Raw genomic sequence first — 23,817 nt, 5'->3', positions numbered from 1 at the left:
TTATTTCTATCATAGTGTCACACCAAACTGCAGACCAGCAAAGTCACCACATATTCCTCTGGCTATTTTTTTTCTCCTTTAGACAAGTAGTTTTCTGAGACCCAAAATGAGTGCTGATGGTGCTTTATGTCTGCTGGATTTTTATATATTGTCAAAACATTTAAGGACTGGGACATCTTACACACCTACAAAAACAGCATGTTCATACAACATGTGCTCTCCAGTTGTACTGTGCACTTTCGTAAGCATCATCAGCTACTGTGCCAACTGAGCCATGGATAATTTATCCTAAATTCTGTGTTATTTAGCCAATCTTAAATGATTTCTAAATGTCCAGACATGATCCCTGAGAATGCCCTGGAGGAGATGACCAAGAACCTGGACCCTGACCTGGTCACCGCTGAAACAAAAGAGGTTCAACTCAAGTAAGCGCCAAAGACCAGTGTTTATGTTGCACTGGTAGTCCATGCAGATGCAGCAGAAATAACAGGAGTCTTTATTGGGATTTATTTATTAATAATAATAGTTCTGTTCAAATCAGAAGCAGAACTGGCAAAAGAAGAAATGTTTGCTAATAAATTACAGATTAAAATTTGCCTCCTTTGCTAGCTCTGGCATATTGAGAGAAATGTAATACGCATCATCCCTGTTAAATCAATGAATAAACTAAATTGGCAGATGTGAGTGGGGAAAATGGTTAAAATCACGCCTATCTTAGTTGTTGTGTGTTTTTATTGCTGTAGGCATACAGTGTATATGTAGTTTTGTCTAATATGGTCCTAATGGTTGACTGAATTTGTTTAAATGATCTTCTCACATTCAGAATGTTGTGGTTCTAACACCCAGACAGTATGATCAGGTATGACTGCTCTTGTTTCTGTAGGCTTTCGCAGTTTCCTGCTTTGGAGCTTGATAAATTTTTGGAGGATGTGAGGTAAGAAGCTAAGCTATGTTGTATGTACAGTAAGCAAACCCCGGTTGTCTGTTGCATTGTGCACTTCATTTCCTAAAGCCCCCAAGGTACAACACTATCCAGCCACATAGGGGCGGTAGTGGACTATGTGACTTCCTTTATGCCTCCATTACTCAGGTATTCTCTCTAGACATGGCTCAGGGCCCTCCTAATGAATTTATGCAGATAAGCTGTCACCAAAATATTGCTGACATAATTTTGTTTTGTTCCATATGTCATAATTTAACAGTTTCTTACCTTCCTTTATTCACATTTTAATTTAACTCCCATCTGTTTTCCAACTCCTTTCTCCTCTCACCTTTTTGTCTGCTTTCTATCTTCTGTGGTTTTCTACTTCTACTTTCATTGTCTTTCCATCCCTTCGCTGGGTCAGGAACGGTATTTACCCAATGACAGCATTTGGGCTGCCCTGTCCTCAGCAGCCTCAACAGGAGACTGTTCCGTCTCCTGTTGTCATCCCCTTGGACAAATCCCCCACCCCTGAGCCAGCAGAGCTCGAGGCACGGCGGGTGTGTATGACAGATTATGCTACAATTTAAAAAAAGAAGATAGTCATCACAGTGTTTGTTCTGAAATTGTAGCAACATTAGTTGAGAACCATTCATGTATAGATTTTCATACTCCTTCTGCAGGTCATTCATATGCAATGCAACATTGAACCTGTTGAGGACGGAGCAAAGTATCACGTAAGTTTGTAATGACATATGTTAAACTATATGCGATTAGCCTATGTGGAATGCAACATATAAGTTCCCCTCCTTGACCAACAACATAATATTATGCCAACCATTTATTTCCTAGCCATTCAGTAATATCTGTTGTTGTCTGTTTCTTTTTTCTTAGCTGACGTTACTGCTGAAACTGGAGGATAAACTGAACAGACATCTAAGCTGTGACATGTTACCTCGTAAGAACAACTCATCAACTCTGTACCTCACACATTCAGTTCCTTGTGTTTGCAGTAATGTACTCGCACTCAGAAAGTTCCACCGGCTCTCTGTCACCACACTTCACAGTCTGGTCTTGATAGATCAGCAGTGAACCTGGAGTAAAAAATGAGATTTGGTGCTAAAACTAAATAGGGGAGATGTTTTCAAATAACAAGGAGAAACCTTGGAAACTTCTAGTCAGTCACTATTGCAGTGACTTCTGCAAATGGGCCATAATTTGATATCAATGATAGTGTGTCTTGTGTAGGTAAGACTGAAAAAAGGTGATTAGTGGCCAGTCTTTCAGATGTGTGTGTCAGTGTGGGTGTCACTTAACCTTTGTCCCAGTACATGCGCCTCTACGTCTGTTTAAAAAGAATGAAATACCAGTGAGCATATGTAGTTTGCACTGGTGAGAGAACGGTGTGTGTTTTGTGTATGTTGTTTTCTCTCCATGTGAAAATGTGCAGGACTTCAACACCGTCGGAGTGGGGAGATTTTTCTGAAGTATGGTCATTTTGTCAGTCTGGACAGTTTAGGTTTACAGCTTGGGTTTAGAGGGTTAGTGGTAGAATACGTGTGACTGAAGGTGATGACAAATGTGAATGTTGTATCTATAGATTACTGCATAGCGAAGTCCACTGTGATCATATTTTGCCACACACAGAGCTTTAATATGCAGAACCTCTATATGTTTGCAGTGAGGCATGTAGAAAAGTGAGATCCCAGAAACTAGAATGGTGTCACAATATACAGTGTGCAAGACTATTTTAGGCAGGGAGACTGTCGCTCATGTGTCTGGAAAACCTGGCATTTTTATTTTGAAACATTAATTTGGATTGCATACTTTGTTTTCTTAATAATGGCCAAAGAGCCTTTAAGATAAGATAAGATAATTCTTTATTGTCATTGTAACACATACAATGAAAATTTTAGTGACCTCAAGTCGGTGCAGCAATTGAAAAACATAATATACGTTTTTATGTGGTTTTATTTCATAACCACTAAAAAAATGAAATAAACAGTAAATCAACAGTGATTCATCTTTTTAAAAATCTAATTTGTAAACTACACACCAAGAATTCAGTATTTTTATCTCACTGCTTTGCCATGGACAAAACCAAGTGAGAAAATGATGCACAACTGTTGTAATTGTGGTTATACAGTAGTATGAATCAGTGTGCACATGCACACATAGGTATGGTAGGCATGTATAAAGTTGCGGGCGTGTGGGGAATGCTGAGGTAGTGAAAGGCTGCAGCTGACAGCTGTCACCTCCTCTGTCAGGATGTGTCTATCTCACCCCAGGCTTTCATCTCCCTGCCCCTCACTCTTACTCACACACACACTGACTTGACTTCATCTCTTCTGCTCTTTCTCTATTCCACTGTTTCTGACATTGGTTGTACTGTTGCACACTCACACTCTAATACCACTGGCTTACCTTCTGTAATGTCACATTCATGCACACCCACACCCACTAGTCAGAGTCACACTCCTCCTTGTAAACACTCCCTCCCACTGATATCAGGGGATATCGTTTAAGCTTTCCTTATCAACAAGTCAGAGTCCAAAACCGCACAGTCACCACCTAACTGAACCACTTACCTTTCACCCTTTGGCCTTTTGTGTTTCTCTCCCACACCCTACCTCCATGCATTCTCAGGTGAATCTTGATTTTTCTCAAAACTAAAAAGTAATTTTGTTAGACAATTTTATATCAGATCATGAGACACAAAAAGCAAAGAAGCCTCTCCCACAGGTCTAGTGTCAGTCCCCTTGTAATATAGTTGTGGACTTCTGGTGTTTTTCTTTTCTTCATGGCAAAGGCCATCTCTTCCTCCTGTTTGTCTTGTCCCAGCCACATTCCTGGTTCAGCTGCAAATTGACAGCAAGGTTATTAAAAATCAGTAGACCCTGACAACTCCTCCGTTCACATGGGGGGCAGGACCTAAAGCAACAGTAAAAAGCACTTGTATTAGATACTAATCGTTTATTATAAAAACAGGTCAGGGACTAAAAGGAGGGGCATATATAGGCATCTATATAGTTTAGTTATGGAACAGGTTATATCAGATATTCAGAGCTGATTTGTTCTAAATATATTGAAGATATAAAAACTCACTACCAAACAACAGAATGGGTTCAGAGATGCAAAGAGCAACAGCAGTTGTTGCATTTGGTGATTTTTAGTGTTTAAGGACAGCTTTGGATTTAAAAGCAGCATCTTGCCCATGAATTTTACTTAGCTGCAGGTGTGTGTGTATGAGATAGTATTTGCTCAACTCCAAACGAGACTGACTAGTAGAGTTAACATGAAAGTGCTGTTACATGCCTGTGAATTCCTGTTTTCAGATGAGAATGTTCAAGAGTTGGCTGGAGAGTTGGTGCAGCTGGGCTTAATCAGTGAGGTGGGTGTTTTTTTCTGTTATAGAGCGATTCACAATTTCAGCTGTGTGTGTGCACGTGCATGGGCTTGTATTTTTGTGGGTGACACTGTAGATTGTGCATCTTTATCAGTGTCCTCAATTGTTGAAAATGTTTGCCTTCTCTTAACAGGTGGACCAAAACAAAATCGCCTCTCTACTAGAAGAAACATTCAGCAATGGGCTTCACTAGCAGTTGCTCCCTTGACCGTGTTACTGTTTCAAGTACACTTTCAACCTTTATACACGTTTTATTTTTTCTGTCTTTTATACTATATAGGTTTTTCTTTCTTTGGTATCTCAGATTAAATTAAAAGCAGATATTATATATATTTGTCAAAAGCCTTTGCTACAGAACAAAATGCCTGTGCATTACTGTACATCACATCTTGAGCAGCCATCGTCTCTGGAGGATGATTATTTGTTTACCTTGAGGTACTGTGAACTCAGTGTTACGGTTTGCTTTCTTGTGGGCCTCTACTCACATCTTAAAGTTGTCTTTCCTCTGTCTTTTTGTTTTAATTCATTGTTTTACCATTTGCTGCTTGTTGGATTCACATGTGCCACTCTGCCTTTCAAATTCATTCATGCAAGACTTGTGTACTGAACTCAGTTGCAATATGCCATAGAAAGATCATGACCTTTTCCTGATATCTGTGTGAGTTCCATGTTTTATTTATATTACACATACTGTATATTGTCTTTTGGTTTTCTATAATAATCTCCCTTGTTTACTATTTTGTTTCCACTGCTTTGGTTTTCATTTGATAACAGAGCATTTGATAAAGCTGGAACCTAGTGGACTGACATCTTCCTTCACAGATTGCAGATGCTCCTGAATTTGAATGCAACATTTTACATCATACAGATCTTGTTTAAACTTGTAGCAGGAAGTCATTTAGTCCCAGACCCGTTTGTGGACAGCTGGTACTACTGTGTTTGATACATCAGTATCTTAAACAGTAAGAATACAAATAGAGTCACATCTCAAAATGTATGTAAAAACAAAACCACAACTTAGATGTCATTCCACATAACTTCTCTTGTTCTGGTGTTTTGTTGAAATTATATTGTAAGTGTCTCAGGGTTCCCCTGATGCTGGCTGTTGAGTTACAACTGAATTATACTGCACATGTCACCAGTGAGCCCCACTCGTGTGATTCTGAAGTTGTTTTTTTTATGTATTCAGGCAGCTATTGTGTTCCAATCTTCATTTTGCTGTACTTTATGTAACATTTGGTCCATCTAAGTGCATTTTTTGTTTGTGAACTTCTAAAACTGTATAATCTAACAATATGTTCTTAGGTCAGCCTGTAGAATGTAAATGCACCACTCCTTGTATAGAGACGTGGTGAAACCAGTCAATGTGATCAACAGAGTGGCTTGATGCTCTGCTGTCTTTTCTGTCCAAATTATAAGTGATGTTGAAACTGTTATGCAATAGTGGTATGAAATGGGCAGCTGAGGCCTGTTACTCTAGAATTGTGACCATTTGGATATGGTATTTTGTATCATATTTTCTACATGACATTAATACCAATGTGTCTTAAAATGTGCATCCTGACATAACCTGCAAAAGGTCTGTTTTTTTAAATAAATGTGAAGTTCTGCACTTTGTTCTTTTGTTTTTGGAAAACAGGTTTTGTGAGTGATGTAGTGGCGTGAAAATAATACAGCAAAGATTCTCAGGGTGAATCTGAAGCTGGCTATTGCGCCCCTCAGTGTCCAGTAAGCGGCAGGTGATACACAGGTGAATTCCGTGACGTCATGCAGGAAGTGGGCCACGGAAGGTTGTGGGGTTTTTCTGAACAGTAGCTCGACAACTGTGGATATTTGATTCGAAGTGGAACATCTGATCTAACGAAGAGATGTGCACGTTTGGTGAGTGGTTGTCCGATGGTGCGTTGTTGTTGCAATTGAAAACGCCTCGTTATGTAACGTCAGGAGCTAGTTTTCCCCCACGAATGTAACTGACCACAACCTGCAGGTAGGCTACGGTTTTTAAAACTTTGCGGATAGGACGTGTATTAGTGTGTCTATAGCGCTAATGTCTCTGATTTATCCTTAGAGGACGATAGCAGTCAGTCAACACGGTGACAAGGGAAGAGATTCTAACGATTTAAAGAACTTATGCCCATACTATGTCAGTCTGTGGCTCAGCAGAGTCACTCAGTGGAGCCTTTGTATGCAAATGATTTGTAATGCTAATATACACGCACCGCATATAAATGAATATGTAAATAAATATACTGCTTTTTAGAAAGCCAGTCATTCAAAACAATGGCAGGAAGTTATTAAACTGAGGAGCATTCAGTGTTGGAAATTAAGAACATTTATTCAGTTAGCCATCTGTATTTAAGTACAATTTTGAGGTACTTGTACATTTTCTGCCTTTTCATACTTCGACTTCACTACATTTTAGAGGCAAATGCTGTACTTTATACTGCACTACATTTAGCCTATTTGATTACTTACCGTTTGCTTTCAGAATCATGAATAAAATAAAATCCAGTATAATCACAAGACAGTTGGGAGATTCACAAACTACTCCGTATGTAAAGTTGTAAAGCACTTCAAACTATAAGTAGCCTATATAAGGTAGGTAACATTAGCTCCACTTTTACCAGTTGCAACACTGAAGTGATAAATACAATAATGTGTCAATAATTATAATCGAATATTATCATAACCATTTATATAATGAATTGTTTTACTTTTTCAAGAATGTTTTTCTAATATTTTTCTACATTTGCATTTTTGTGTAAATGTTCCTTTTACTTGTAACAGAGTATTTGGACTCTGTAGTATTGTTACTTCTGCTTAAGTAAAGGACCTGAGTACTTCTTCCACCACTGTGAGAATTTGCCTTCTAACATCACATTGCAAACTGTGGTGGTTTAGAAACTTCAACATGACATGCTGCAGTTTGTACACCAGAGAGCACTGGCAGGTAGATTTATCAGCTGTGATTTCAGACAAAAAGATGGTCTATTTTGAACACAAACAATCTGCTGATAAATGTTAGACTTTTTAAAACGTGAATAATGATACCAGTATTAACCACATAGTACATGATAAATATGTTGACCTCACAGAAATTGTTTTTGATTGCTGTACAGAATGGGGTATGTAATACATCATGCAAAATTTGTAGAACCCCTTTTACAAACCTGTTTCAAGCTTTCACTCGTGACATTTTGCCACTTGTATTTCTGTTATCCAGATAAGGACAAAGGGCCAAGAAGGCTGATGAAAAATGGGCTAGTTCTCATCCTGGTTGGCCATGTTAACTTCATCTTTGGAGCTATCGTCCATGGGAATGTCCTCCGCCACATTTCCAAACCCAGCCAGCATATCACCACTGAATACACTGTCGCTAATATCATCTCTGTCACCTCTGGCCTGCTGGTGAGTCAGTAGTTTTTCAGATAGTAATGTTTGTTTTGAAGTCAGCTGAGCAGTTCAGATGAGGAAACTGCACCAAGAGAGTTAAGGTTCGCAGAACTTTCAAAAGCAAGGCAATATTTGTGCATGTTTTACTTTGAAATGTTTACTTATCTATATTCATGTCAGCAACTCTCTTTGTTCTGTGCATCAGAGCAACAAGTGTATGTATCTCAGGTGATTTGCACGTCGAGTCAGTTATAGTGTTGTGTGTTTTTCTCAGCAATCAAGACTGAACTTGCCCAGTTAAAGGGAGCTGGTTTTTCAAACCAGTCACTAGTCGCTCTAGGGCAGGCTTCATTATCTGAAGTATCAGACTGCAAAGCAGCTAGTTGTTGATGATGAGACATGTTAATGTCACGTTTCTTTGAACTACTCCACTCAATCATCTTGTCATTTAAATCTTACAGAGCATTGCTGCTGGAATTATTGCCATTGTGGTGTCAAATAACCTTCGTGTGTTAAAGCTGGTAAGAATGTAATTTGTTTTCGCTTCAGTCACTCACTCTGTGTCTGTTCAGTGACCACTTATGTTTATATATGACATGTCTGTATGTCCAGCAAATAGGACTTCTAGCTGTGTCATTCCTGAACGCCCTGCTCTCCGCAGCGTGCAGCACTGGGTTCCTCTTGGCAATTAGTGTCACTGTTGCTCATAATGGGCAGGGTTTGATGAAGGGATGCAATGACACACAGGTGCCCATCAGTGCTCGGTCACCTGTTAGTGCCCAGTGCCCATTTGACACAACACGAATCTATGTGAGTCTAAACCTTCCTCTTTAAAAAGTTATACTTTACTCCATCCCTCTGGTTTTTTGCTTTTGTTCCTCCCCAGTTTGACTGACAGCTCAAGCTGCAACTTTTGAAGTGTGACATTTCATAAAAGCATCACAGGAGGAGTAGTCTGCCTTGTAGTGCTGCCTTAATTCTTTCTCTTTCCTACCACCTCTTGTCTCTCAGGACACCACTCTGGCACTCTGGGTTCCCTGTGCTGTGTTGGCAGCGGCTGAGGCTGGACTGTCTGTCTGGTGCTTCATCTTTGGATTGGCTTTGAGGGGGCTGGCACCTTGTGGGAACAGCTACATCAAAGACCAGGTGTGTGTGTGTCTTTGTGTTGGGTTTGCTTGAGGGGTGTAACTGTCTGATTCACACCAGTGTGCACACATACAACTTAGTCTCACACTTCTACTCCCATCTGATCCGCTTGTTTCTCCCTTACTTGCTCACGATAAGACCAAGTAAAACATTTTATACTCAGTTCTTCTTTTATCCTCTATTCCAGTTGGAGGAAGAGGCCGCGTGCTCTGCCCACAGCCAACATCTGATTGAACAGCACTTGAACCCTGATGCATAACTGGACAAAAAACAGGAGCCTTTGTGTAGGCGAGCACAACTAAAAGATATTACAGCAGCAGTATGCAGACTAGTAATTTGCTCAGCAGGTTGTCACTGTGAAGCAGAAGGGGAATCAGTTTGAAGAGACGGATTCATATTACTAAAGACTCAGATGATGACTGATTCATTTATGCACTAAACAGTTTGTCTTTTATGTAAAACTTAGATTTAATTAGACTCGGTTAGAAGGGTAAGGCAGTGTATATGTACCTAATGAAACCTGTCAATGGTAAATACAACAGATATTCACTGTGCATATCAGTGATTTTTTTGAGTTATCAGTATCTGTTTGGCTTCACTAGATCCAAACATGTCATGCTAAGCATCCTAAAGCTTTGTTTATAAAGAAAGTTCTTTTTTATGTTTTAAAAAGTGTATTTTATTTGAATTTTGGTATATTTTTGCTTGTATAAAGTGATTTTACATTTCACCAAATGTATTTTATTATTCTCCATGGGTTTAATATTTTACTGTTTGTTCACATTCTAAACCACTCTGGAGATTCTTTCAGCAAACCACAACCAAACCATTGTTTGCTTACATACACGTTTAATGCCCAGTGCTAGCAGCCTATGCACATTAGTAAATTGTAATGTGGAGTAAGGTCATGGAAATCATATGTTTGCTGGGACATTCCAAATTATCTTTAACACTATGGTAGATCCAGTTTTTGGCTTCAAATTAAATTAGATTGTTAGATAATTGTTGTATAAGCAACTGCAGTTAGTGACATTACTTTCCACTCTGGCTCACTGTTGTGGAAAGACCATTGGCTAGTTCAGTACACCACAGATATAGCAACTATACTATATTTAATGTTTTTATATTTTCTCTGACTGCTTCTGAAAGGAATCGCCAGCCCCACCTTTAATCAAATAATTATGCTTTTATATATATTTTTGAAACTTTTGCCTTCAGTAAGATGTACACAATGACTAAACAAATGAGAAACTGGGGGTTGGAAATTCTTTCTTTCTGTGTGCAGCCAGAGTTACAGAAAATCTCACTGACAGGTCAGGCTGCTAAAAATGCAGTGTAGTAGAGATATTAAGAGGATGCTTCAGGAAAGATGCTCTGAACCCTGTGAAACTGGACTGCAACATAGTGGTGTGTGCATTTGTGTATGTACAGTTTCTGTAGGTGAATGTCAAGTGCGGTCATATTAAGAACCTGAAACGGTATGTGAGCCAGCAGCCACACACACACACACACACACACACACACACCCACACCCACCGCTGCTCAGCGACAAAGAGGATCAGATCAGATCAGCCATGAAGTGGTTAATCTAGTGCCATGCTCAATCAAGTGAAAGGGAGTCATAGCACGCAATACAAATCCTGAGGCTGTAAGGGATAAATATTGACATAGTGTTGACCGATATAGTCACAACAAGTCTGTATGGCTGTATCAGCCACTATGACGTTGACATCTCACTGTAGCCTGTGTTTGAAATCACAACATGAAGAGTAGACGTGGCTTAAGATATTATAGATGCATAAGCTCATTATATCAGGATAAATGAACTGAAATCAAGTCATATGACAATATCTTGATGAGTTAACATTTTCAGAAACTGGGTTCTTGGGGACATTGTGAAGTAATCAGTGTCCTGTATCTAAGGCTTTGTAGAATGCAGTCAATTTATGCATTTACTGCAGTTCATATTTATATGTCAGAAAGCAACTAAATTCCTTGAGCAAACCACATTTAGTTAAATGCGTTATTACTTTGACTATCTCTGATAAAATGAGCCATGTTATTTTGTTGAAACTGACTGAATTGGAAACATGTGTACTACAAATCTTTAACAATGGTTTACTCCCTCTCCTTGCTCTAAAATGATTAAAAGGAACCCAGAGCAAGATAAAATGTGCCATTTAGTTGATACATCCATGTGCATATACTATAATACTAATGTTCCACATATTACCATATTGTGAATAACTGATGAGTATTTCTTAAAATGTGTATTATTTGTGATTGACTTTTTCTGATATCCTAGAGGATAAAGATCCAGATGTTTATCCTTTATCCCGAATTGGCCTTTATCTGAATTAAGGAGCCAGAAAGTTATGTAACATCCAGCTTTTCACTGCAGATGAGCAGACTGCTAACAGAATAGTTTGGGAATGCTAATATACCTTCACAGGCACATACAGCAGTGATAATTGCATATAATTTGGCTGAGAGGTAATATTCAAAAAGGAAAGGCAAAGGGCCAAGTAGAGAGCCTTAGGGTCTTAATACAGGAAATGCAGTGTTTTGTAAGACTTGAACCACATGAGAGCTGAGCCTGAAACACCAAGTTGGTTTTCCAATCGGTTTATGAGCAGACAGAGGTGGTGTTAAAAGATGCACAGAGGTGGAATCGGAGTCTCTAGTAAGTACAAGATCATTCACCACTTTAGTGCAGTTTCACTTCAATTGACTTTACCACACTAAATGAAACTTCTAACAGGCTCCTGTGTACTCAACAGACCCGTTCAGGTATCCATCCATGCATGCTGTTGTGCATGTTGTAGTACGTCCACAACAGCACCTAACGTCCAAGTCGGGCCAATTTGCTCGCGTCTCTGCGCGGTCACGCTGAATTCGCGGTCACGGTGTGTCGGCAGCATGCTGCAAGGGAACCGGCTGCAGACAGAAGAGCGACCAGGCACTGCGGTGAGCCGCTCGTTATTCTTCTCACAAGGTAAATCACCTATAATCGTATCGTTAGACAGGGGCTTTGCACTCCATTTAATTCGTTATCGTCAGAAAGCTGCACAGACTTGGACACCAAATGCTTAAAAGGATTCGTGCACCACAGCGCGCTGGGTGGTTAAAGACACTGCGGTGACAAACGCACGCAGCTCCCGAGATTGATAGCGCTCCCTCCGCTGTGGTCCTGGCGTGTCACCGTGTGTGGTTCCTGTTTCGTGCCGCTGACGCCTGTTTTTTAAAGGTCGGTCCTGTGTGGAACTAGCTGGGCGAGGCTGAAGGGGCTGTAGTCCCTTCAGCCGGCGGACGGTTGATGTTAAAGTGCAGCGTAACGTTATCAGTTTAATAATGTTAGAGACGCTAGCTAGCTGCCAGTTAGCTCGTGTCTAACGGTCGGCTAAGAGCAGTTTGACGCAGGTGACAATTAAAACTTGACAAATGTACGGACACCCGTATTTGCGCTTTTGTCTTTAACAGTATATTAGCCAAGCTTATTCATAAAGTTTACTGTGTGGCCAACCGTGAAGACACCGAGTCGCAGTGTGAAACATAGCGGGGGAGCGCGAGTGTTGCCCGACCAACCTCACACAAACATGCGGGTGGGGGTGGTGTTTGATCATCCGCAGGTGTATCGTTCCCGGCTTCACACCTCACTGATGAGTGAACATGTTCTCAGTAGTGTGCAGCATAAATCGTGTATGAACCCGCTGATACAGCGCTCACAGATTTGGCACAGGAGGTCCATTTAAATGAAGTCTACACAATACTGGATGTCATGGTGCCAGAAATGCTAACCTTCCTCCTAATAGGCTGCTGTAGATTTAATCAGGTATAATACAGACCTGTGTAGACCTAAGGGTGTGGCTGAACAGACACAGCACAACTTTACTGTAAACAAGAACACTCTGCTTGTTTAACGTTGGATCTGTGTTTTTAAACCTGCAGGACCTGCTTGATGAATGTGAATTGGTGTCTTGTAGAGGAGTCAGCAAAATCATTGTGAGGATAAAGACATATTGTGGGCTGGGCTTCAGATGAGCATCACTGAAAATAGAAGAGAGGAAGGCAGCTGAGAGAAGACGTCCAACAGATGGCTGATGGTGGGGCTGTTATGTCTGGGACACGCTGTCAGTTTGGGGATGGAACAAGAGGAATCAGTCTTTGACCAGAGCAGTGCCAGGAGATGGAGACAATCTATTGTGTTGTTTTAATGAGAAATTAAGAAAGTGCATCCTGAGACACTCTACAGGAACAGCAAATACCACAATGGATGGTGAACTAGAAGACTGTCAAAAAGAGTAGCTCCATTTGTGGCTGACAAATGATTTGTACTCCACTGCATGTGCAGAGCGGATTTCTTGCTTTACCTCCACACTGACTTTAAAAATGGGCTCATTAGCTAATGCTATAAAGCTTTAAAAACAGTTCCTCTGTGCAACATTAAGATGGAGCCACCAGTTGAAAGAGGACTGCAAGACTCTTTCTCAAAAACTGCAACAGGCTTCTTTGGATGGCGAGTTCCTGTCAGTTTTTCTTTCCTCCTGTTTCTTCTGCTCTTCTCCCTGGTTACACCGGCTCTGTCCATTCACATGGCGTCCATAGAGAGCCACAGTGAGTTTAGCTGTGAGCCCATCAGACTGAGAATGTGCCAGGATCTGCCTTACAACACCACCTTTATGCCCAATCTACTAAATCACTATGACCAGCAGACAGCCGCACTAGCCATGGAGGTAGGTTGGCTGTTTGTGTCGTTTGGGCAGTGCATGCTTTGTGTGTTTGTGGTAGAGCACTTTGGGAAATTGGATAGCTGCTGCCATGAATGAGAGAGGTAAAATTACATGGTGTTCCTATAATATATACACTGTGAAGCATTAAACTATTTTATGGTGACTTTTAACATTTTGACAGGAATCAAACATAGGTTAACATGTATTTACAGCATGATGCGGTTCTTTGTCCTTGTGACAAGGTGCGGAAAATGTAAACAAATAGAAAACAACAGCCTGCAGAGTTTCACACTGTTGTGTCCCTGCGACACTGTCAGGGAGTAGAGTCATTCAGGAATGATTGCATCTGAAAATGAAAATTCCTTAAATATCAAAGCAGATAGTGTTGGCTAAGGTCATATAACATAGCACTTCTGTTATTATGGCCTGAAGGAACCCACCTTAGAGAAATGAGTCATTATATTTAGTTAATCAAAGCAGTGTTGTAATTGGAGTATTAATGATTGTAGTCTGATTTCTTTTACATTTTCTGCAAACGCAGCACTGTACAAACTATCACACATCCTTTGTACGCAGAGTAGATAGAGGTGGTTTGCATAGGAACAATGGACACAGAAGGAGAAGCAGGTTTCTTTTTAAAAATTCACCTCTTTCACCTAATCTGTAGGCTATAGGAGAACAAATTGGATACACAGAGCCACACTTGGAATGAATTGGCTTTCACACAGGCATGGAATATCAAAGAGTTAACAGGAGCAGTGAAGCAATTGAGAAAGGTGATAGTCGATCTGTCCTCTTCATGTTACATCTCCATCTTCTCAATGCGTGTTGCTGTTGCATGTAGACAATGTGTATGCACTCAGTCAGGCTCTCGTGACCTTTCTTCAGCGTGAACAGTAGCTGTCAGCCAGAAGCTGCTTTCTGAGCCACAGCAGAGGGAGAAAGGACAGACTGCAATGAGATGCTTATGTGACTGATGCTTCCAGAGAAATGTTTTAAGTGTAAGGGCAGTGGTTTTAAGCAACATGGTGGAAGAAGTGCCGCGTTACACGCCGAGTGTGGTAGTGGACACACACGATCCATCAGGATCATGTTACCTCTCTTTCCTGCTCCTTTGTTATTCCCCAAGAGGGAGAGAGAGAGCACAGGGTGAGGTGTAGCTGAAAAACTAGACAGTAATTACCCATCTGCAGCTAGTATTTGTTTTAAATGTAATGTATGGCACTGTATTTGGAATCCTGACACGTTTGGGTGTGTTAGTCCTAGTAAACTGTTCTTGAGCTGCATAGTAATTTCCTAACTGTAAATAAAGGTAATTTATATCAAACAACCAGTAAAAACAAAGATGAGGGAAAGCTAGGTTGCATTGCTTGTATCTCCAGACTTTGTCATCTTTCTGTGTATCTTCATCCAAATGTCTGTGGGTCCCAGTTCCACTGCCCACTTACCTGTGTTGTGGCTACCATGCAACTATGGTTTATAGTCTGAAAAATATGAAAGGATGGATGACAGATATAGTCAGCTGAATTAAGTCTGCCTCCAGCTGTTCATAGTTGGCATATTAAATTACTCCTGTTGAAAAGCAGATGAATTTAGACAAGGCCAGTGCTCGCTGTGTACTTTGAGTTTAATCTTAGGGGATTTTAATTTTTAGTTAATGCTTACTTTATATTTTCCCATGCTTAAAACCTGATTAATGCCAGCCAAGAGATCAAGCCAAAATTGCTGTGCTTTTCACTGAATTGCAGAGAGGGGGTAGGGATTTCTAACTTTATATCTGGTCAAAATATGCAGTGCAGGAGACCTGGGATTACAAGTGTCAAATGCTCCTTTTCTCTCTTCAGAAAATAGAGGAAAAGCAGCTTTATTTTGGATTGATAGTCATGTATTTTCAGTGTTCTTTAGTCATTCACTGAGCACATTTAGGACCATGCAAATGTTCAAATCAAGTTAATTCCCCAGTGTCATGTCAAAACACGCTGTGTCAGAGACTGTAAGACTGTTGATGAACTTGACTTGACCCAGATGAAGAAGCAGCCAAGTAACTGACACCGTCAGTCCCTGCAGTCATAGAAGAGACGGCTTTCTGAAGATGGTTGAGTAGCAACATGAGCTCTGTTAGTTCTCCTGCTCTGCTCTGACCAGGAGTGTTATTCCTGGTGGGAACTCAGGAGGAAATTTAATAATATTGCTTGTGGGACACTGGCTGCATAATACCAACTTGTGTGTGTGTGTGTGTGTGTGTGTGTGTTCAAAGATGCTCCCAGTTGGCGGTTTATTGAGTACACCAAGGTAAAACTAGTGCAGTCTAACCCAACAGTCCTGTAATAAGTCGGTTTAAGTTTAAATTAGGGATGTCAACGTTAACGCGTTAACGTATGATTAATCAAAAAAAACGCAAATTAATCATTTGATAAGTTTTGACCCCAACCTCTTGCCGTCATCGCAGCGCGGATGGTTATCTATTGTGTGATAAGGCCGGGTAACGTGACAGCGAACGTGTGTTACAACATGATGGCAGAAAACACAACGCCTGGTGTGCTGAGCGGCAAGTTTCGTTATAAAAAGCTTCCAGATGGAAGTTTGGATAAAACCAAAGTTGTGTGCATTTATTGTAGTGATAAACTGTCCTTTCACCGAAGCACAACAAGTTTGAAGTACCATCTTCGGGCCAAACATATTTTGGCAGATGTTACTAAAGATGCCAGTGCTGATACAGCATCAACAAGCTGTGCTCTTTCATCTGAAAATGTTAATAAGCTAGTCTGTCTGAGCAACTGGCTGAAAGAAGAGTATATTGTATGATTGGTTGGCAGGAGGATTGTTGCCTAGATGAACACTGTAGAGACTGTTCATTTTATCTCTGTACAGACATTTAATTTCTAAAATAGACCTATAATAGAAATGTTGATTGTTGAGATAACTGGAGGATCTGTTTCCTTAAACTAGTTTTGTTATACATTTCTTTACTGCAGATCAAGAATGTACAGAGTGTTCATTTTGTGTTTTTGTAGACGTTTCATTTCTGAAATGGTATTATAATAGATATGTTAATTGTTGAGATAATAAAACTGGAGGATATGTTACCTTAAACTAGTTTGACATGCATTTCTTTATTGCAGCACATTTACAGGTAAATCATACTATTTTAAATTTGTGATTAATTGTGATTAATCACAGTCCATCACTGATTAACTTGATTAAATTCTTTAATTGATTGACAGCCCTTGTTTAAATGGTTTGTATCTGATCATTTTGGAGGCTGGAGCTTGTGCTGATGTTAATCTGACAGGTCATACTAACAACCTCATGAGGGAAGGATTCACTACAGGACTATTACATTACAGTTTTAACTTGTACTTAATAAAATAACTGAGTGTATATACATGCACCTGCATTAGATTTTGCACAGTGCAAGTGAGTCTGTAACTACTAAAATACGTGTTACATCAAGAATTAAGTTAGTGTAGTATTGTAAAGTATACAGAATATTGAGATGATGCATTTGGTTTTTATATTCTTTACCATTAGGCAGGAAGCTAATATCTCTGAATTACCTAATCAGTTAATGTATGTGCTCTGTCAGTGGCTTTTGTTATTAGTAAATTATATAATGTGTAATTCAGATGATTTCCAAAACAGAATTTAAAGCTACTTCTGCAGATTCTCATTTCCCAGGTGTCCATATATTTTACAGCCATGACAACCTCCACTGGGGGTTGTTGGGCCTTTTATTGTTACCAGAGTATCAGTTGAACCTTCATAAAATAGAAGCTGTGCAGCAGCTCGGATCGGTGAACGAGAAAATCGTCTTTATGAAGCGGAGTTTCATAAGGACAATGTGTTTAACAGGAGTTACTGAGGTTTGGTGAAATCCAAATGGATGTGAAGGCAAAACACATGTAATTTGATTAGTTTCAGGATGAACAGCTTTGTCACAGTCTGCCTAACTCAGCTGTAGTTTTTGGTTGGTGTTACAACAGTATACAAGCGTGGATACATTCAGGTCTGTTAATTCATAAAGATCAGCCTGATGGAGCCAGTTCTGTTTTCAAAGATTCCCTTCAACAGAGGATGGCTGATGTAAGGGTACAGAAGTTTTTACCAAGTGACAGCTTATAATTTGTGTGTCTGTTTGGTACCTTTCAATGTTGTAACAAAATATAAAATAAACAACTGCTGCCAAATCAGCATGAAGAATTTCAGATGCCTTAATGAAACTGTAGCCATGGTCAGCAGCTGTTGTAGTCACTTTTTGGGTCACATCACTTGATGAATGTTGTCTCTGGCTCAAGCTTTCGTGTCTTGCACAGTAGATTTGTCACTCTAGGGAGTTGTCATGTTACTGTTGTTTATGTGGCGAGTTGTCTTGAAGTCGTAGATTGAGACACAACAGTGTGGAGATATGTCCTCAGATTGGATGGACACGCTGCCTGTTCTCCTGCTTTTTTAGATGTCAAGCTAAACCAAAATTGGATGATCCCTGACTGTTGTGCACGATTAACATATTAGATGACAGTTAATCGGGTTTGAGTGAAAGGCTTGAGGTACAGAGTAGTAGTTTTCTTGTGTGTAATTGCTGAGCCTGCATAAGGACTTGCTGTATACTAATATTTTGTGTGTGGGCGTGTCGGGGTGGGGGCTGGCATTACTCCTGTTGTGCGAATGTAAATTGGTTTACATAGCCACATTGGGGGCACTTGACATCCTTATGGATATAAAAACAAATATCCAAAATGTAAACTGTTACATTTTAGAGTGATGACTTGGTTTAAGGTTGGATTAGGTTAAAGCTGAGGGTTAGAGTTGGTTTAGGGTTAGGCAAGTAGTAGTTAAGGTTAGGTTAGGTTAAGTCTCTGGGAAATGAATGTAAGTGTTAGGGTTGGGAGTCGTTCTGGTTCACCATCTTGAAGGATGTCCCTATTCCTTCTCTGAGGAGTGCAGCGGCTGCTGGAGGAGCCATGAGTGAGAATACACGAGAGCATCCTTTGTGCAAGTCTTTTATTGACCGACGTGCCCTTTTATCAAAACTCAGTTGATGATTGGATGCTTTAGATGAAGAATGGGAGGAAAGGGCGTCTCATGTCTCCACAAATGTGTTTCCTCTCTTCTAGCATCTTTTTTCTTGCATCTTATGTGGGCAGGACTAAGAGGGCAGTGTGGATGCAGTTAAACAAATAGGACTAATGTATAGTCCCCACGAGGAGTGAAAACAAACGTGTGTGTGTGTGTGTGTGTGTGTCCTGTTTAAATCTTATTCCATTCAACTCAGAGCATTTTGGGAAAGTGAGGACCTTTTGACTGGTTTCCCAAACCCTTTGCAAAAGGTTGAAGGTTAAGATTTGGCTTTAGGGTTCAGGTTAGAATTGGTTTTGGGGAGGGCGTCTTATGGCCGTGTGGTTACATCCCAGTGCACCATGCACTTGGCAGCACACTGCATGCATGACATCAAGTCCAATCGCAGACATTCATTGCATCTTTACCCTGCTCTCTTTCTGTCTCCCTTGTTTCTCGTCCACCTCTGTTCCACCCCCCACCCCACCCAAAAAAGAATCAGTTTTAGGAATTTGGTTGTGACGGCTAAGGTAAAGGCCTAAGGAATGCATTAGGTCAGTGAATGTCCTCTCAAAGATGGCTGTGAGTGTGGGGGAGGTTGACTGTGCCAGCTGTCACCTTTCACTAGTGCTAACTAGCTGCTAATCTCCCTCTCTGCTCCACAATGAAGACATTGATTCCCACAGAACAACCACCGCCCCATCTGCCACAGTAGTCGATTAAACCTGAGTGAAGATGGGGAGAGAGACTGGAATATTACAGCAGGAAGTGAGAGACGAAGGAAAGGAGTTTCTAATAGAGTGTTTAAATGGTGAAATAATTTGGGAACATGTTTCATGTAAATGTATGTGCTTTTATATTTGCATGGTTTCGTGTCTGCATGTCATATAGGAGCATGGCCTGTACTGTCCATCTGCCACCCCACATTATGGTTCCCAGAGGTCTTGACATTATAGACATATGACATCATTCGGATTGTGTGTCTGCACTAAGACAGTAAATGAACAAGACTCACATGGCTTCATGTAGAGTTCTTCTTAAAAGTGATGCTTTCCCCTGTAAAGGCATGTCTTTTTCTTGCTTGCGTAGACACTGTCAAGCTTTAAAAAAAGTTGACATAACGTGTTAGTACAAATTAAATTAAAATGGTGCTTTATTTACATAGTGGACAAAGAAAGATGGCAGGAAAGAGAGGGTGTTTTTGTGAATGTGCCGTCATACAAAAGACAGAAGGACAGTTATGAAACAGAATAGTTCATCATGCATTGTTGTCCTTTGTTAAATATATAAATAAATCATGTGTTAGGTATTTTTAGTCAGATAGATATTGGATAGATACTTTATGTATTAGAAATGTTTAGTGGAGATAGGATGTCTAGTCAGACTGTTAAATGCTTAGTCATGCTTATGAGTTTCTACAGGGTACATCTGGTCAAGGATAACTAGAGAGAAGAGTTGATGACTGTCAGCAGACAGGGTGTTTAATATTATTATTATGACGTGTATAACTGTAGCCTTAGCCATAATATGTTCTTATGTTTAAGTCACGACATGTTACTAGAAGTCGTGAGAATGTTTTTAGCTACACACCACTTAACCAACAGACACACACACACCCACATTGATTTGCTTCATGTTTTGACTACTGCTATGGCCAGCTGCAAAGCTGGCAACAGAGACGTCTCGGTTGACCTTTCTGTGTAGTATGGGGCTAGCCCAACCGAAGGGATATAATGTATAGGCCTGGTGGGGTCAGGGGCTTTCATCTTACATCTGCCTGCGTGCATGTTGGAGGTGCAAGATACTTGAGCGTGTAATGTTAATTTTACCTGTGATCCTTTGAATAAATCAGCACGGTTTTGAAGTTACTTGGACTGTCTCGTCTCTCAGAGTTAGCAATGGTAACACGAACCATATCCTACACATGCATCGTGCCAGAGCTGTCCTGCCTGAGGCCTCCAGAATCCGGATGCCTGTCTATTCTAGGACTTTCCCCTTGGTTTAAACTGTGGATGTTTGGCTTTCTGCACTAGAGTTTCATTTTGGTGTCATTCTTTGCCTAAAAGACATCCAGTGATTTCTCCTGACTGAATGAGCTTACTTTAGTTTTCTCCCGTTACTCAAATAAAGAAGGCAAAAATAACAATCTGAGAGACTTGGTTTTATGTTCATGTTAACCCGTCTTCATTCGCCCTCTTTGTTTTTTTTTTTTTGTATAGAATTGTTCCCATTCTCTGATACATTTTCTCTTAAATGGAAAAAATACAGAAGCTACACAAAAGAAGAAAATTCTGTGCTGATGTAGTTTGTCCAGGCAGTTGTGACACGATCTTTTTCACTTCGGTCCCAGGGTGAAAGTGATTTGAAGGCCCCTGGCCTAACGGGCTCATTTGGGTTGCAATAGAGCACACAGTTTGTAAAGCAAACAGACTGCAACCTTAGCTCTGAAAGAATTCACTTAGAGCTGTCAGTCACTTTGCATGTATGCTATCAGGCTCTTTGAATAAATCAAGCATACAGGAGAAATTTAGATGCCCTGCAGTGCCTTGATTATTATAAAAATCCACCTTTGCGTGCAGCCTATCAGCTCCCACCAATTTAAGACAGTGCTGGCAATGAAAGTGTATGATTGGTATGAGACACAGCCGCAGTCTGGGCTTTTTTCTTTCTCTGGCTAATGCAGCATTCAGACTGACAGCGCAGTGGGAGACCATATAATAAGAGTGCACAGATTTTTCTTACCTTACTGTTTGCATGTCTCTGCAGCTGTGTAAGCCAGCGTTGTTGGACATATTTATTTTAGTTTGTAAGTTTTATATTGTCATTGATGTACCACCTAATAGTCGTTTTTTTTCATTCTACCACACTCCTGTCAAAGTCAGTTACAGTCGAGACTTAAGGTTCCTCCAACAGAAAACCATGTTCACCGTTTTTCTCTGAATCTCTTACCTTGAGTAATGGAACAGGTTTATTCTTTACTGCAGAAAGCTCCAGACAATAACTTTAGTACTTAAGTGCATGAAAGTCATGCACTCTCCCGTCATTCAGCAGGGTTCTGGTTACATGCACAAGCACCCGTTTGACAGAAATATGATGCTAATGTTGTAAATTTGAAGAATATGATGTCCCACTGGAATTATTACATGTTGAAAGCAAATTATCCCAAATTGCAGTGTTGCTTTCTGTCTTCAGGTCTTTGTGTCCAGGTTTTGATTTTTCTTCTTGTCGAGGCCATGTCGGCTCTTAAAAGCTGCTTTTCAATACTAACTAAATAATTTTGTTCTCGTTTTTGATGCCGTTATTTAGCCGTGTTAGTGAAGTCACATGACCTGTTGTGAACCCCAAGTTATAGTTCAGAAAAACAACAGTGAAATAGAAAATGGTGAAGTGACAGACAGCCAGCTGCAAACGTAATTACTGCAATTACTGTGAAAAGATGCTTAAGAGCTTTTCTTATTCCACATGACCACCCTTTGTTCTGTAGCTCCACCTACCTGCTATTCATGCACCAGCCCACTATAGCATTAAAGTGCCTATTTTCTTTGCCTGGTTTTCTTCATTGAAATCAGCACTATTTAAGTTCCTGTTATTATGTTACTGCGAAAATGTAGGATAATGCTTTTTGCTGGTAGTTATGAGTTGCAGAGGTAGATTAATTTGTGTGAGACCAAAGAACTGGAGGAAGAGACAAAGCGCTCAAAGAAGAAAATGTGTGGGGCGGTAGAGCAGAAAGAGGGTGTCAAACTAAACAGAGGGAAATACTGACAATGACAGGTTGTGTAAAGGCTTTAGACCCTACTGTCTCCGGTGTTTGTGTTTCTCTCGGCATGGGGTCCTGTCCTTCAAATTAAGACTGCTCTGTTTAAGAAGGGCCACACTGGGGTCACCAGGTCCCCACAACAGAGAGTGTGCGTTTATGTGTATGTGTGCCAAATCTGGAAAGTTCAAGGCTTGCTATGCTGAAGTGTGGCCTGTTGTGCTTTTTTTTCTTTGTGTGTGTGAATATGAAGGAGAGAATGGGGTTTTATAGTTGTGTTTTTGTGTTACTGTGATGTGTTGTGTATGTGAGCCTTCATGGTGTCCAGTTCATGTGAAGAGACTGATTATCCTATTCACTCCGGCAGAGACAGACAGGTCCTCATTCAGTGCAAAATGTCCTGTTTATTTTAGCTAAATTCCTGATTATCTTGCTTATTCTGACAGTCTATTGAAGCCGCCAGTCCGGATGAAGCAGTCATTTGTTTATGCACACAACAAAGGCACTGCCTGTTGCAAACTGGTCCCATCAGCATAGCTGCCACCACTGCTTCACCAGCATCACAGGTCCTAATAAAGAGAGATTTGAGCAGCAGTTTTCCATCAGTCATCCTCTGCCCTGTAGACCACTGCAAATGCTGCAGGTTTACAGGAAAATATGAAGCAGTGCTGTGTGCCACATGAACTCCCTAACATAACATTCTCAGTGCATTAGGACAGTATTCAGTTGAATGCAGTGTCGTATGCTGCTAATCTAACTGCATAACTTTGAACAGGACAGCTAGTAAGGCTTATTCTCATTATTGTGTCCATTTTTTTCTAATTAATACATTAATCACTAATCAAATGATCAGTGGTAGAAGTACTCAGATCCTTAAAAGTAACAAAACTGCAATGTAAAAATACTGTTACAAGTAAATGTCATGCATTCAAAGTGTTGTTTAAAATTTACATGAAGTACCAAGAGTAAAAGTACTTCATGCACATTTCGCATTAATGTTATTAATTTATTGGATTATAAATTTGTGAGGTATAATATGATTATTCGATGTCCCTGGTAGGCTAGTGGTTACCATTTTAATGTTGGTAAAGGTGGAGCTAATGTTTGAAGTACTTTACATAGTGCTGGGCAGCTTGTGAATTTTCCCACAAGAAATCAGTAAAACTCCTGATTATACTGTATTTTTGTTTTATTAATCTGATTCAGTGGTGGGGAGTTCCTGCCTCAAGTGGAGGAGTTCAAGTATCTTGACGTCTTGTTCACGAGTGAGGGAAGGATGGAACGGGAGATTGACAGGCGAATCGGTGCAGCTTCTGCAGTAATGTGGTCGATGTACCGGTCCGTCGTGGTGAAGAAGGAGCTGAGCTGTAAGGCGAAGCTCTCGATTTACTGGTTGATCTACGTTCCG

The 23,817-nt window shown here is 40.3% G+C and overlaps 3 protein-coding genes across 4 annotated transcripts in view; all 3 read left to right on the top strand.

Moving 5' to 3' along the window:
- LOC109954471 (nuclear receptor-binding protein-like) overlaps window positions 1–5,940 on the top strand; it is a 13,572-nt gene extending 7,632 nt beyond the window's left edge. The window contains 8 exon segments of the mRNA XM_020589816.1: window positions 338–425; window positions 884–934; window positions 1,347–1,482; window positions 1,606–1,659; window positions 1,817–1,880; window positions 4,258–4,313; window positions 4,462–4,509; window positions 4,511–5,940. Coding sequence (XP_020445472.1) covers window positions 338–425; window positions 884–934; window positions 1,347–1,482; window positions 1,606–1,659; window positions 1,817–1,880; window positions 4,258–4,313; window positions 4,462–4,509; window positions 4,511–4,642 — 629 coding nt within the window. The 3' untranslated portion in view covers window positions 4,643–5,940.
- A 69-nt stretch (window positions 5,941–6,009) lies between these two features.
- Window positions 6,010–9,518, top strand: krtcap3 (keratinocyte associated protein 3). 2 transcript variants are annotated; one of them, XM_020589813.1, is made up of 6 exons: window positions 6,010–6,209; window positions 7,552–7,736; window positions 8,183–8,242; window positions 8,334–8,531; window positions 8,733–8,867; window positions 9,055–9,516. In XM_020589813.1, the coding sequence occupies exons 1-6, from the start codon at window positions 6,197–6,199 to the stop codon at window positions 9,124–9,126; spliced, it is 663 nt and encodes a 220-aa protein (XP_020445469.1). In that variant the 5' UTR covers window positions 6,010–6,196; the 3' UTR covers window positions 9,127–9,516. The 2 variants fall into 2 exon arrangements, with proteins under 2 accessions (XP_020445469.1, XP_020445470.1); XM_020589814.1 differs by lacking the exon at window positions 6,010–6,209 and adding an exon at window positions 6,223–6,315 and having other exon boundaries at window positions 9,055–9,518.
- Window positions 9,519–11,705: 2,187 nt separating this feature from the next.
- The window catches only part of LOC109954512 (frizzled-3-like), a 32,824-nt gene continuing 20,712 nt past the window's right edge, over window positions 11,706–23,817 (top strand). The window contains 2 exon segments of the mRNA XM_020589887.1: window positions 11,706–11,862; window positions 12,816–13,600. Coding sequence (XP_020445543.1) covers window positions 13,316–13,600 — 285 coding nt within the window. The 5' untranslated portion in view covers window positions 11,706–11,862; window positions 12,816–13,315.

This window comes from Monopterus albus, unplaced genomic scaffold (assembly GCF_001952655.1).
Source record: "Monopterus albus unplaced genomic scaffold, M_albus_1.0 scaffold10.1, whole genome shotgun sequence".
In the NCBI taxonomy this organism is placed as follows: domain Eukaryota; kingdom Metazoa; phylum Chordata; class Actinopteri; order Synbranchiformes; family Synbranchidae; genus Monopterus; species Monopterus albus.
Note: the sequence above shows the minus strand (reverse complement) of the source record. Positions and strands in the feature narration are given on the sequence as shown.